At 41.8% G+C, this 14,370-nt stretch overlaps 1 protein-coding gene across 2 annotated transcripts in view; it reads left to right on the forward strand.

Annotated features, from left to right (window-relative positions):
- COL23A1 (collagen type XXIII alpha 1 chain) overlaps positions 1–14,370 on the forward strand; it is a 498,328-nt gene that overhangs the window by 469,326 nt on the left and 14,632 nt on the right. For both annotated transcript variants that reach the window (XM_074212225.1, XM_074212224.1), the window contains 9 exons: positions 694–747; positions 5,368–5,430; positions 6,096–6,140; positions 6,980–7,057; positions 9,762–9,815; positions 11,975–12,019; positions 12,411–12,500; positions 13,133–13,195; positions 13,809–13,865. In XM_074212225.1, coding sequence (XP_074068326.1) covers positions 694–747; positions 5,368–5,430; positions 6,096–6,140; positions 6,980–7,057; positions 9,762–9,815; positions 11,975–12,019; positions 12,411–12,500; positions 13,133–13,195; positions 13,809–13,865 — 549 coding nt within the window. The remainder of the gene's footprint in view (positions 1–693; positions 748–5,367; positions 5,431–6,095; positions 6,141–6,979; positions 7,058–9,761; positions 9,816–11,974; positions 12,020–12,410; positions 12,501–13,132; positions 13,196–13,808; positions 13,866–14,370) is intronic.

Consider the following 14,370-nt stretch of genomic DNA (forward strand, 5'->3'; position numbering starts at 1 on the left):
TTGGTTCTAGTCTTAGTTACTAGATGCCTTAACCTTGTGACTTCCACATCTCTTTGGGGTTCAATTTTCTGATCTATAAAATAGGAATAATAAAAATATAGCTAATATTAATAATACCCACAATAATAATGGAATAATAATGAAGTAGGTATTGCCTACTTCAGATACTTGTAAAGTTCAAGTGAGGTATTAGTAGCATATTATAAAAATCACTGAGGTAGGTAGGTGATTAAGTGAATAAAGTACTAGGCTTGGAGTTTGGGAGATCTGAATTTATATCTGGTCTCAGTCGCTTACTGTGGCCATGAGCACATCATTTAACTCCTATTTGTCTAAGTTACTCCTCTATAAAATGGGGCACATTGGAGTATGAAATGGCAAATCAATCCAATATCTCTTACAAGAAAACCCCATGATGAAGAATAAGACACAACTGAACAATTGAACATGAAAATGAAATAATTAATCATTCAAAGTTTAAGGATTATTCTTAGAAGAAATGCCACAAAATAACCCCATTCTCCAGAATGACCTTGCCCTCGACTTGGAGTTAGCAAACCCTGGATTCAGAGGAAGACCCTAAGAGAATCTCTTGGTACATAGCCTTGTCTACATGACAAGGGTGAGTGGTGGGGGTAGGGCACCTGCCTTAAGCTCAGACTGTAGACTCATGTGAATCTTATGTTTCCTCAGGGAGATGATGGATTGCCAGGACAACCAGGACTCCCAGGATCCATTGGGCCAAAGGTACATCTCCTCTCCTCCCTGAAAAATCTCCCTCCTTCTGTACATCTTTTTTCCCAAGCTCTAGTAATCTGAGAAAAATCTCTCCCAGTGAAACTCCTAATAGATTCCCTTTTTCACCATCCTTTCCCCCAAGGACTCAGTGTATTTAATAATGGAGGTGGTATCATTCTTCAAAACTGAGCAGATTTCTGCTCTATATCACTCTCCTCATAAAAAGTCAAGGTATAACTCAGCACCATTAGCCATGTACACAATCCTTTTCTCATCTACCCAAAGGAAGGAAAGGAAGAAAGGAAGGAAGAAAGGAAGGAAGAAAGGAAGGAAGGAAGGAAGGAAGGAAGGAAGGAAGGAAGGAAGGAAGGAAGGAAGGAAGGAAGGAAGGAAGGAAGGAAAAGAGAGGAAATCAGGCCAAAAAAAAGCCTGTTATTATCATAGTTCAGAGTTTACTAGGTTATAAGCTCATCAAGTAGGAGAGCCTTAATTTCTTTGAATGCTATATCTCCACTGTATGAGTATTCTGCCCGAAACTATGTGAAAAACTATAAATATCTGATGAATATATGTGTGTGTGTGTGTGTGTGTGTGTGTGTGTGTGTGTGTGTGTGTGTGTATGAATGAATGGATGGATAGATTAAACAAATGGAAAGAAGTAAAGAATGTCCTTGCTGAAAGGACAAGATTCATAGAGTCATATGTAACTTAAAAAGCTCCAAGTCTAACCTGTACCTGAGCAAGAATCACCTCTACCATATATTTTACATATAATTATTGAATATCATTTGACTGTAACTGATCCACAGAGACAAACAATGGCTCATGAGCCCCTCTTCTCTTACACATCCCTCTCTGATGGGCAATAAGGCAGCAGGCAGAGGAGTCAAAGGATTTGACCTTAACTCCTCACTCGTCCTCACTAGCTGTGTGACCCTGGACAAGTCCTTTCTACATTCTGCGTCTCAATTTCCTCATCAATAAAATGAGGGGGTTAGGCTAGATGACACCTTTCTTTTCTTTTTTTTAATTTATTTTTTTATTCTCATTTTGTACAAATGATTTTTTACATTAATAAAATATTCTTGTTTACAAGTAAACAAAATACCCCTCCACCCCCATGAATATAGATAGACTTGTTAGGGCGAAAAAAGTAAAGGGGAGAGGAAAAAAATTAAAATAAAAAAATAGTAATAGTAATAATTGTAGGTATGGCCAGGTGGCGCAATGGATGAAGCAACAGCCCTGGAGCCACGAGCACCTGAGTCCACATCCAGCCTCGTAAACCCAACAATCACCCAGCCTTGTGACATGCAAGCCACCCGATCCCCACTGCCCTGCAAAAACTAAAAAAAAAAAAAAAAAAAGACCCAAAATAAAATAAAATAGTAATAACAGTAGGGGTGGCTGGGTGGCAGACAGAGCATTGGCCCTTGAGCCAGGAGCACCTGGGTCTAAATACGGCCCCAGACACCCAAAGATCATCCCGCTATGTGGCCCCAGGCAGGCCTCCCAGCCCCACTTGGCCTGCACCCTCCCCCAAATAATCATAACAAAAAATGTGCTTGAGTCTTTGTTCCAACACCAACAACTCTGTCATGGGTGGATCTCATTCTTTATGATAAGTCCATCACAAAAGTTACTTCCATATTTTTCCACTGTTGCCATTGCTGATCGCAACCCCCTACTTTCTTATTTCTCCACTACCATGTACTCTATTTTCTCTCTCCTTTCACTATGACTCTGCTGTAGGGTCGCTGAGTGGCACAGCAGACAGATCCCTGGTCCTGGGGCCAAGAAGCCCTGAGCCCCCATACCACCCCTTAGGCCCAGAATCCACCTGGCCCTGTGGTCCTGGGCAGGCCTTCCATTCCCAGCCCCTTGCAAGAAGTAAGAAAGAAAATGTGTTATATCTGGCCACTCTCCCCCCATGGTCCATCCTCTCCTCCTTTATTCACATCCCCACCCCTTCCCCCTGCTCCCCCCTCCTTCTTACTCCAGATGTCTATACCCCATTGAGTATATTTTCTATTTCCTCTCCTAGCCATCTCTGATGAGAGCAAAGGTTCCCTCATTCCCCCTTGCCTCCCCCCTTCCATATCATTGCAATAGCTCATTGTAATGAAAAAAATCTTATGTGAAATATCTTGGACTATTCCCCCCTCTCCTTTTTCTTTCTTCCCTTCCATTTCCCTTTTTTTCTATTTACTCCATTTTTACGCCATATTTTATCTTCGAATTCAGCTTTCTCCTGTGCTTCAACTATAAAAGCTCTCTCTACCTGCTCTATTAACTGAGAAGGTTCATATGAGTATTATCAGTGTCATTTTTCTATGCAGGAATATATGCAGTTCATCCTCATTAAGTCCCTCATATTTCCCCCCTTTCCTCCAATCTCCATGCTTCACCTGAGTCCTGTATCTGAAGATCAAATCTTCTGTTCAGCTCTGGCCATTCCAAAAGGAACCTTTGAAATTCCCCTGGTTCATTGAAAGTCCATCTTTTTCCCTGGAAGAGGACATTCAGCCTTGCTGGGTAGTTCATTCTTGGCTGCATTCTAAACTCTCTTGCCTTCCGGTATATTGTATTCCAAGCCCTATGAGCTTCCAATGTAGCTGCTGCTAAGTCCTGTGTGATCCTGACTGCAGCTCCACGATATTTGAACTGTGTCCTTCTGGCTGCTTGTAATATTTTCTCTTTGACTTGGGAGTTCTGGAACTTGGCTATAATATTCCTAGGGGTTGTTTTTTGGGGATCTCTTTCTCTGGGGGATCGTTGGATTCTCTCCATTTCTATTTTGCCCTCTGCTTCTAGAATATCAGGGCAATTTTCCTGTAGTAATTCTTTGAAAATGATGTCAAGGCTCTTTTCCTGATCATGACTTTCAAGTATTCCAATAATTTTTAAATTATCTTTCCTAAGTCTGTTTTCCATATCAGTTGTTTTTTCAATGAGATATTTCACACTTTCTTCTAATTTTTCATTTTTTTGGTTTTGAAGCATTGATTCCTGATTTCTGGTAAATTCATCAATCTCCCTGAATTCTATTCTTTGTCTGAAGGATTTGTTCTCCTCAGAGAGTTTTCTTATCTCTTTTTCCATCTGGCCAATTTTGCTTTTTAAAGCATTCTTCTCCTCAATAACTTTTTGAACTGTTCTATCCATTTGACCTAAGCTGGTTTTTAGCATGCTATTTTCTTCAGCATTTTTTTTGGATTTCCTTGACTAAGCTGCTGACCTCATTTTCATGTTTTTTCCTGCATCTCTCTCCTTTCTTTTCCCAGTTTTTCTTCCAACTCCCTCATTTGATTTTCAAAGTCTTTTTTGAGCTCTATCATAGCCTGAGCCCAATTTCTGTTTTTCTTGGAGTCTTTAGATGCAGGAGCTTGTGCTTCCTCATCTTCAGACTGAGTATTTTGGTCCTTCTTGGGCTCATTTGCAAAATATTTCTCAATAGTCTTCTTTTTGTTTCTCTGCTTGCTCATTTTCCCAGCCTGGGCCTGGTTTGGGGTGTTTCTTGAGCTTTTGGGACACTCCCACAAGGGTCTCAGTGTGTGCTGCTCTGTCCTCCCTCCTGGTCTGTGAATGACCATAAGCGCCCCCCTCTGCCAAGGGGCTGATGTGGGGGGGGCTGCTGTTCTATGGGGGGGCCTAGACTGTGGTCAGGATCTGAATGTGGTCAGAGCCCCAGAGTCCTGTTCCAGAGGCAGAGGACAGAGCTCTGCAGTCTCTCTCTCTTCACTCCCCTCCCTCAGCTCCATGGGCTCATGCCCTGGGGGCTCCTGCTTACCGGCTCCGCCTGCTTCTGTTTCCTGGATCTGGGCTGGGGAAAAGAGGATGCTGCTTGCTGTGTGCCCTGAGGGCTGGGCTCCATGTGCTCACTCTGGCAGAGGTCCCCTGCTGTTCCCCCACTTTGTGCCCGGTGCTCCTCGGGGTGCAGCTCAGGAAACTCCCCCGCTGCTGTGAGCTGAGACCCCCAGAGCCCTGGGGCTGCCTCCTGGAGGCTGAGGTTCTTTGGCTCTGGTGGGCCACCCCTCTGGTGGGGCGCCTCTCCACTCCTGGGGAGCAGAGCCTTTCTGCTCTTTTCCCGGTTACCTTGAGTAGGAGAACTGCCTCACTGGGTCCCTTTGTGGGTTCTGTCTCTCAAAAGTTTAGTTAGAGTCCTTAGCTGATGAATTTTATCAGAGAGCTCCTAAGACTTGATCCCTTCTTGTCGCCATCTTGGCTCCGCCCCCACACATACCTTTGTTTTCAATAGAAACTTTTGCTGCATTTTCTGATCTAGATAGGTTACTTGTTATTATATCCCTGGAGAAGTTCAGAGGATGGGAAACACTTTCTCTCCTGCCTTGGTAGTGGCTGTGAACTAATATGGTGATTGGCTTATTGTTGGATCATCCATTCCAGCTATTCAATAAATAAATGTTAATGTCATGTTGAACCCTGACAATGATGACCACTGGAGAACTGGTTTAGTATAGTCTGCTATTAGAGGGATAGAAGTATTGAGTCAATCTTTCTGCCACATACTAAATATGGCAAGTCATTTAAACTTTTTTGTACTTCACCAAATTCTGGGATACTGATTAGCATGAAAACCAAAGTTACTCTATATCCTCTGCTTTCCAGGGAGAAGAAGGAAGTCCGGGGCCTCAAGGAGAGAATGGCACTGATGGATCACCAGGAGTCAAGGTAATTTATGATTCACAATCTTCATGCATATGACCTTCCCAGTTGGACCAATGTCTGTTTCTGAATCAATAGATGGCTCAATATAACCTCTGCTCTTCTTATAAGAAGAACGTTATCTGGGAATTTGGAGAGGGATGGGAGAAGGGGAACCTGAGAGACAGAGAGAGAGAGAGAGAGGAAGAGAGAGAAAAGACAAAGGAATGAGGAAGGAAAAGAAGAGGAAAAAGGAAGCGAAGGAAGGGAAAGAGAGGTGAAGGGGAAGGGAAGAGAGATCAGATGAGATAATTAGAGATAAATGATAGGAAGGAAGGGAAGGAAGGAAGGGAAGGAATAGAAGAGAGAAGGAATATTTATTGAATGATTCTTATATGCTAGACTCTGATCTAAGCAATGGAATTACAAATATAAGTAAGCAAGACATTCTTTTACCCCAAGGAGCTTACTATCTAATTGAGGCAGCACATTACCAGGAAATATGGTTGGGGAGGAAAAGGCATAGAAGGCAACTTAGTTTGGAGTTGGTATCTGGGAAATGACATAAATGCTGATTGGAATAACATAAGGTAAAAGCTCTCCAGGACTCCTTTGGAGAGGAGATGTGAATGATGAAGGAAACATGGCTTGGAGCCAAGAAGAACTAATCATCAGAATTTATATTTCTCCAGGGGGAGCCTGGTGAGAGAGGATCTGATGGCTTCCTTGGGCCCAGGGTATGCATTATGGTAACCTTTCTACTTCTGCTTCCAGTCATGAGACAGCATAGTTAGACCTCTTGAGTTTGGTATACCTAGCCTGAAGGCATAACTCCAAGTACCTGAAGAAACTTGTGAGAGTTGAACCACCATACATCTAGCCCTACTGAGCAATCCTTTGGGGAACAGAGAACTCCAGTCTTCAGCAAGGGCAACATGGTCTCTCTGAGTTTGGGTGCTAGGAAGGGAGGGTTGAGATAGGGTTACAGTGTGATAGAAGCCAACAAGTTGATTCAGGATTAATCCTTAGCAAGAGGTTGTCCCTTGGCTCTCAGGCCCAGGTTGAGATCCTAAGAATGACTAATGAGGAAAGAGATTCTCTGATGCAGCTGGGAGGTAGGGGAGAGGATATTGACCTAAGCCAAACATTTTAGACTCAAGATTCCTTTATACTCTTAAAAATTGTTGAGGATCCCCCCAAAGAGCTCTTCTATATGCAGATTATAGCTATTAATATTTATTTTAATAGAAATTAGAAATATGAAAATAGCTTTAAACATCATGGACCTCCCCAAAAGGATCTCAAGGATCCCTAAATCATGCTTGGAGGGATGCTATTCTACACAAAACCAGTTTGGGGATTAAATAACCTACCATTGTATTTGCCTTAAGAAACAAATGGGTAGCTTTCTTTCTCAGATTTGAAAAAAAAGTTACTCAGCATTGGCCATGGAAGGTAGTCATTATGTACATGCATTAGAAAAATGCAATCATACCAAGTAAGGTCTGGGAAGGAGTCTCAGGTTGTGGTCATGGTTCAAGGGCCACTAAAATGTTTACTTTTTCCCTTTTCTCAGGGTCCACCTGGCCTGAAAGGTGAGCAAGGAGACACAGTGGTGATTGACTATGATGGCAGAATCCTGGATGCTCTGAAGGTAAATTGGGTTTGTTTGGGGTTTGATTTGGTTTTCATCAGAATCTCATGGCTAGGTCTCTGTTAGATAGTGTAGTACAATAGAAAGATTGATTTCAATTGTACATCAGTGGAAGTGAGTTCAAATCCTGATTCTGCTACTTATGTCCATGGCTTCTTCTCTGTAAAATAACAGGTTGAAATTAAATGGACTTTGGGGTCCCTTTTGGATCTTCTATGCTTTGCTCTTATAACTTAATGACTACTAAGGCACCTTCCAGCTCTAAATCGATGGCCCTCTGATCTTATAAGAGATATAGGCCCTTGATTCTTCCAATGGCCTGTCCCTCTATTATGTCAATTAGCTATCCCCTGGACTCTGCTTCTGCTCCTAGAGCAGATCCTTTGGGAGGAAGTCAGGATCAGTATGGAGGAAGAGTGATCCATCCTGGAGGCTGCTGACCCCCAACTTTACTGAAGCCAGAATCCCAACAGCATTGGTGGGAGAAGCAATAGAGTTCATCAGAAAGGAAACTAATTATTAAGTCAGAGGAACTGGGTTCAGATCCTGCCCCTGATATTTATTGTATGTGACTTCAGGCAAATCTCTCTGTAAAATGAAGAGGATGGACTAGATAGCTTTGGAAAGTCTTTCTAGCTCTGGCTCTATAACATAAGACATGGAGAGACTTTTTTTGTCTAAATAACCCAAATTGCAGTGCCCACATAGGGCAGGCTGCAGGTTCAGAAACAGCAAAAGGGATGGTGGCTCTAAAGACTAGGAATAACTAGAGACTCAAAGATGCCATGAGCCAGAATGAAAGCAAACATTTAGTCATATCTGTGGTTTAATCTTCAATTATTTTACATAGGCTGCTGGAAAATACAGGCTGATGGTAATTGCACCTGTTTTCCCATGTGCTGTGTGCTGGAGGGGGAGGGGGAGGGGGTTGGGGGAGCTGTGTGCCTGGGTGGCATGATGAAGAGAGTGATGGTGCATGATTTACCAGAACTCAAGGGGTGTGTGGTGTGGGCCTGACCATTCACTTCCCTCTGTGACCCTGGTCACTTCTCTTTCGTTCTCTGTACCTCAATTTCTTTTTCTGCTAAAGGAGATAATGTTGAATTAGGTGGTCTCTGGGCTAGCTGTGGCATTCCATGAATTTATAGATAATAACAATTAACATTTATCTGAAGTTTCACATATATTGTCTCGTGTGAACTTTACAAAAACTTTATAAGGTAGGTACTACAATACCCATTTTATAGATGGGGAAACTCAACTCAGAAAAATTGAATTTGTCCATGGTCATCCAGCAAGTAAGTTTCAGAGGCAGGATTTGATCCAGGGAATTCAGGTCACAAGTTCTAATTCTAGCTCTTCCATACTAGTCACTCAGATGGCAGCCCAGTGTCTCAGTTGGACCACCAGTAAAATGGAAACCCCAATTCTTCTCTCCTTTATAGACCAAAAGCAATGATGAATAGAAATGATGGTACTTTCTAAGTCTAGGTCCATTGTGCTCTGCTACTATATCATACTTACTTCTCTCTAAGGGGAAAAATACATTTTTAAAAGAAGTAGAATAGAGATTTAACAGAATAGAGAAAGATTAACTCATCCTGAGTCCATTTCTTGAACACTGCAGATAAATGGTTGAGATTGGCCTTGCCTAGGAGACTTTCACCTGCGATAGCTCTGATGTGTGTCTGGACATTGACTCAAGAGTCAGGTTGAATAGAGACATACACATAAGGTTGTGATACAAACTCTATTACTTTATTCTTTGATACTCAGACTTTTATAACAAAACTCATCTCAGTCATGACAGGTTAGATGAAACCCTGCTGCATCACTCCCTGAATTGAATCTACACTTTTTATCCTGTGTAGTCTGTAGACTTCCTTATCAGAAAGTTTCCCACACACACACCTCTAGCTCCACAGATGTTTAGGTCAAGGTTCACTGGTGAGCCAACAAATCCATTTAATGTGCAAGAATACAAGCATATCTGCTGGTCAAGGTCACCAAAAATATATGTATTTCACTCTCAGGAGCTGGCCCTCAACAGGGGACATTGACCTGGCACTGGGTCTTGAATCAGAAAAACCTAAGTTCAGATTTGACCTCGGACTCTTAACTAGGTGTGTTATCCTAGACAAATCACTTAAGTACTGTCCACCTCAGTTTCTTCAGCTGTAAAATAGCAATAGCATCAACTTCACAGGGTTGTTGAAAGGATCAAATGAAATATGATTTATAAAGTGCTTAGCACAGTCCTTATCACATAGTAGATACTATATAAATGACAACTATTTTTATTTTTAAAAATCTATAAATATGAGCAACTGTGAGCAACTGTATCCTAGATGTTTTCTTTTCAGTTCAGTAGTGAAGTAATTTGCCTTTTCTATGGTATGATACAGCAGTTTAGAGTTCTAATCATGGTTCTCCCATGCTAGTGACATGCTAAATAATGACTTACTGCCCTTTGCCTCAATTGGCCCTCCTGTAAAATGGGGACTGTGGGATTACCCCTTCTTCCATCATACTCTCAAAGAAAATCTCAGTAGAAGTGGTAGCAGAGGTACTTGGAGTGTGTGTGCATGTACGTGTGTGTGTGTGTGTGTGTGTGTGTGTGTATGTGTTTATGTGATTACATTGTGGGTGGCATCTGAGATATTTTGTGTTAACATTAACACTACTTTAACTTTTTCCCATACAGGGTCCTCCAGGTCCTCAAGGCCCACCTGGTCCTCCAGGAAACCCTGGAACAAAGGTTGGTTTAGTTATGTCCTTGATTATCTCAGTTCTGTATTTACTAATCCAGGGCTACACAGTTAGGCTTTTGGAAAAAAGAGCCAGCCCCTGGATTTAAGAATCTGATGAATTCTTTAGACTTCAGAAAAAGAAAAATTAATGGGGGGGGTGGAAATATGCCCCAACTACTTCCTAGTTATAAATTTGACATATTATAAAGTCATATTAACTTCTTGAGGTCAGTGAAATGCCATAAAATTTTCATATAAGATGTAGTTCGTTTGAAAAAGACCTTGGGGTCTTAGTGGTCTCCAATTTCAATATGAACCAGTTGTTTTGTGGCCTGGGATAACTAATGGAGTCTTGGACTGTATTAAAAAAAGTCTAGTATCCAGAACAAGGAAGGTAGCAGTCTCACCGTCCTTTGCTCTAATCAGATCACAATTGAAGTATTTTACCCTATTTGAGGCATCACAGTTTAGGAAAGATATTGATAAGACCTAAAGAAAAAGTAACCAGAATGAAGTTTCCAGGAAGATCTTGGAAATCATACTATATAAGGATCCATTAAAAAACCTGCAAATTATTAGCCTGGGCAAGAGAAAATTTAACAGGGTGGGGGAAGCTTTAGATATTAGAAAGACTGACATTTGGGAAGGGAATTAGATATGTTTTCATTGGTCCCAGAGCTTAGAACTTGAACCAAAGAATGAGAGTTCTTTGGAGACAGATAACAGTTCAATATGATGAAGAATTTTCTAATAATTAGAGGTTCCCTCTGGAAGTAGTAAACTCCTATCATTGGATTTATAAGTTGGCTGTGGGCTATTGTCAAGATCCTGTGCACCTGTAAACTGTTCATCACCCTAATACTATAGTAATTGCAAAGCCTTCTTCAAGGAAGTTGTCTCACTCTGATTTTAATAAACATTTCCCAAAATTCTCCTTCTTGATGCTTCCTTATCCCCCAACTTCTGTTTGGGAAGAAAATAAAGGGGAAAAGATAAAAGAAAATTACATCAGCCTTCTGACATAGGTGTCTTCTATAGATTGGTTTCTGTTTTCTGATTAATAAAAGTCATTGTTTGATTATGTGTAGACTATGTCCTAGCCACTAGGCATTCTATCCTCAAGGAGATTACTTGCGGCAAGGGGATGGGGTCTGAAAGGGAATCTACTAGGCTACTTTCCTTTTGTTTTAAAATGAATGGATGAGACTAACTTTTAAGTCTACAATCCTGATCCTAGGAGAATTTGACTCTGAGCAGCAGTTATTCAAGGTCAATAATTTAAATCTCAAATAGAAACTGATCCTTGCAGGCTGCACATTGACTTGGAAAACTATTAGAGCTTAGAAAACTTAGAAAAATTTTAAAAACTACATTCACTATATTGTATTATATTTTTATTTATTTTGTTAAATATTTCCCAATTATATTTTAATTTGATTCAGATTCAGGAATTTTGTAGATAGTGAGTTTGACACCTCTGCTCTGAATGATCTCTAAGTGCTTTTCTCTCCTGAGCCCCCTCAATTCCTCTCAGTCACCTCTTCAGGAGCCAGAGAAGGGTTACTTATCACATGATCTTCTGGGATGATGTGGTTTCCAAATGAACCCATAGATAGCCAGGGAGGGTCCTAAAAAGGAGGGACCCCCCCATCCCATGCACTGATTCCTCTTTAGGAGACTTATGCACACCTGTCTTTAGGAAATGGCATTGTAAAGGTCAGAGGTGAATTATATATTCTCCATACCCTCTCAACAGAGAAGTAGAGGTCTATGACTAACATTTTAGTTTTATTTAACTATATTTTTTTGATCTAAGGGAGGATCCCAGTGCAGGAGATAGAGGGAAGGGAGTCATTGGAAAGTATCATAAATGCTGAAAAAGGAATCTATAAGACATTTTTAATGGAACTGGCCATGGAGCAATAAAAGGACCCTGTGAAGGCTGTCAGGCTCTGGTTGCACATTGAATTACTGTGAGGTCATGAGGAAGACACATGCCCCTCCCTAATCAATCAGACAAGAGTCCCTGCCTTTTCCCTTTCCCTTCCCTTACCCCATCCCCCACCAAGGCTCAAATGAGGAAATGGAAGAAAAAGTATTTTGGAAATATGCTGGGCTCATGTGAGGATCGCTTATTCTTCTCATCTCTGTTTTTTTCTAACTTTAGGGAGAGCTTGGATTGCCTGGTCCTCCTGGAGTTGATGGAGAAAAGGTCTTGTCTCTTTGTTCTGGATGATGTAACTTTGAAGAAATGGTCTTTGCTGGGCCATTGGGGAGGAAGGATAGTTTGAGAGCTCGGACCTAGCTATAATCAAAGCCATTTCCTGCTGTGATTTTTTAATCCAAATCCACTTGTCAAATGTCACAGAAATAGAATTCTCAGGAGAGTTGCCTATAAATTATGAGGCATACATTTTCTATGAACTTTGATGGAAAGAGAGAGTCTAGCCTGGCAGAACTTAGCTTCTAGGGCTGTTAGGGCTGAGATTTTAGGGCTCTCCAGGGATACTGCTCTGGGGTATAACAGGACATTGTAGAGAAAGCCAATGCCTTTTTCAGGGGTTTGTATTCCAATTCTGGATCTTCACTTTTGTGTATTTCAGGGGCCAAAGGGCTCTAAAGGAGACCAGGGACAGCCAGGATTAATGGGACCAAAAGGAGAAATTGGAGAAATGGGCTTATCTGGCCCCCCGGTATGTGGACAAAACATGGTTGGTCACTAGGCACTGGATACTGAATGCTTGAACTCTCATTTGAGCTGGGCTAAGCTCTGAATAAATTACTTTTGTTCATTTAGAAGCCCAGCTCCAAGATGCTATGGAAAGGGGGCTGAATATGGAGTCCTAGGATATGAGTTCAAATTCTGACTCTTCAGGCTGCTACCTATGTGACCCTGGGCAAGTCACTTAATTTCTCTGGGATTCAGTTTCCTCATTTGTAAAAGGAGTTGGACTCAATGACCTCTAAGGTCCTTTCCAGATCTAAACTTCTGATTCAATTGACTCCTATATTTTTCTACCATATTTCTACATAATTATAAGCTGGCTCCATGAAAAGAACAGTGAATTAGCAGTTGGAATATTTCAACTGGAATTGCAGAACTGCCACTTCCCAGATATGTGACATTGGGCAATCACCTATTCCATCAGAACCTCAGTCTCCTCATCTGTAAAATAGGAATAATAGTCTCTGCCCTGCCTCATTTCCAGGCTTATCATGAGGTTTCATTGAGATATTTAAAGTGCTCTGCAAATATGAGTTGGAATTTTTTATTGTTGTTATTCTTACTACTCGAATGAAAAGGAGCTAAATGTCATCCATACAGGGTGTTGATGGTCCCAAAGGTGAGAAAGGAGAATCCGGGTCTGCAAGTCTTCAGGAGAGCCTGGTAAGAAGTTTGAGAGCCAGACATTCCCCCCCACTGTCCTGCCCTACAATTCTCTCTGGTCTGGGCTCATACACAGCTGCCTACTAACTAGCCCTAGAGTTTATGCCCCAGGTTGGAGGGGGACATTATAATTCTTGCCACTGAATGAAGCTGGGTCATACACTGTAGGCTGGCAAGACTTCTGTTTAGGGTGTGTCATTCCCCTCATGTATTTGCCAGGTTGGAAACCTATCCCCAGAGCACTGAGTCTGGGAACACAGATCTCTGATGACAAAGGGCCCCTAAATACCATTTTCCGGAAGGGGCCTAGTCTTACCTAGGAATGTAGAAAAGAACCAGAGAGCCACCAAGAATACCTGAGTCAATAATTGTTCATTCATCAGAGACCTGTAACAGAGGCATAGAGGAAGTAGGGTAGGAATGAGGGCATGGTTAGAGATGAATTAGGGAATGGTTAGAGATTTCAAAGCTATCTGGCCAACCTCAGGAACAAACACACTCTCTCTCTCTCTCTCTCTCTCTCTCTCTCTCTCTCTCTCTCTCTCTCTCTCTCTCTCTCTCTCCATCTTGCCTTTGAATTCTGACTAATTTGCCTTTGATCTCCATTTCTCAGGCCCAGATTCTAGCAGAACCAGGACCACCTGGCTTACCTGGTCCCCCAGGTCCTATGGTAAGGGCTATTTGCTTCTGACCTGGGGTAACTTGAGAACAGCATGAGGGAAAGGGTGCTGGATAACCTAGGTTTGATTACCAGTTCAGGTATTTACTACATGTATGACTGGAGCAAGGTGCTTTTCCCTCTGGGCCTCAGTTTCCTCATCTGTAAGATGAAAAGTTGGAACAGATGATCTTCAAAGTCATTTCCAGATCTAATTCCTAATGGGGGAAGCATGGAAAGGAAGTGAGCTTGGGACTTTGATGGGAAAGGGGGTATGGTGGAAACATCTGTTCTGCATGTGCATCCACACTTACACACACACACACACACACACACACACCCTTCTGAAAGAACTAAAAATGGGGAATCCTCACTTTCCTAGAAGGGAGGAAGGAAAAGGTCCAAGGGGAGGCAACTTGGCACAGGATAAAAAGATCTGGGTTTGGAGGCAAAAGATATGACATTTACTGTCTAGGTGCCTCTATAAGACACTTAACCATTTGGGGCCTCAGCCTTC

The sequence above is a fragment of the Macrotis lagotis genome, chromosome 1 (genome assembly GCF_037893015.1).
Source record: "Macrotis lagotis isolate mMagLag1 chromosome 1, bilby.v1.9.chrom.fasta, whole genome shotgun sequence".
NCBI classification, from domain to species: Eukaryota; Metazoa; Chordata; class Mammalia; order Peramelemorphia; family Peramelidae; genus Macrotis; species Macrotis lagotis.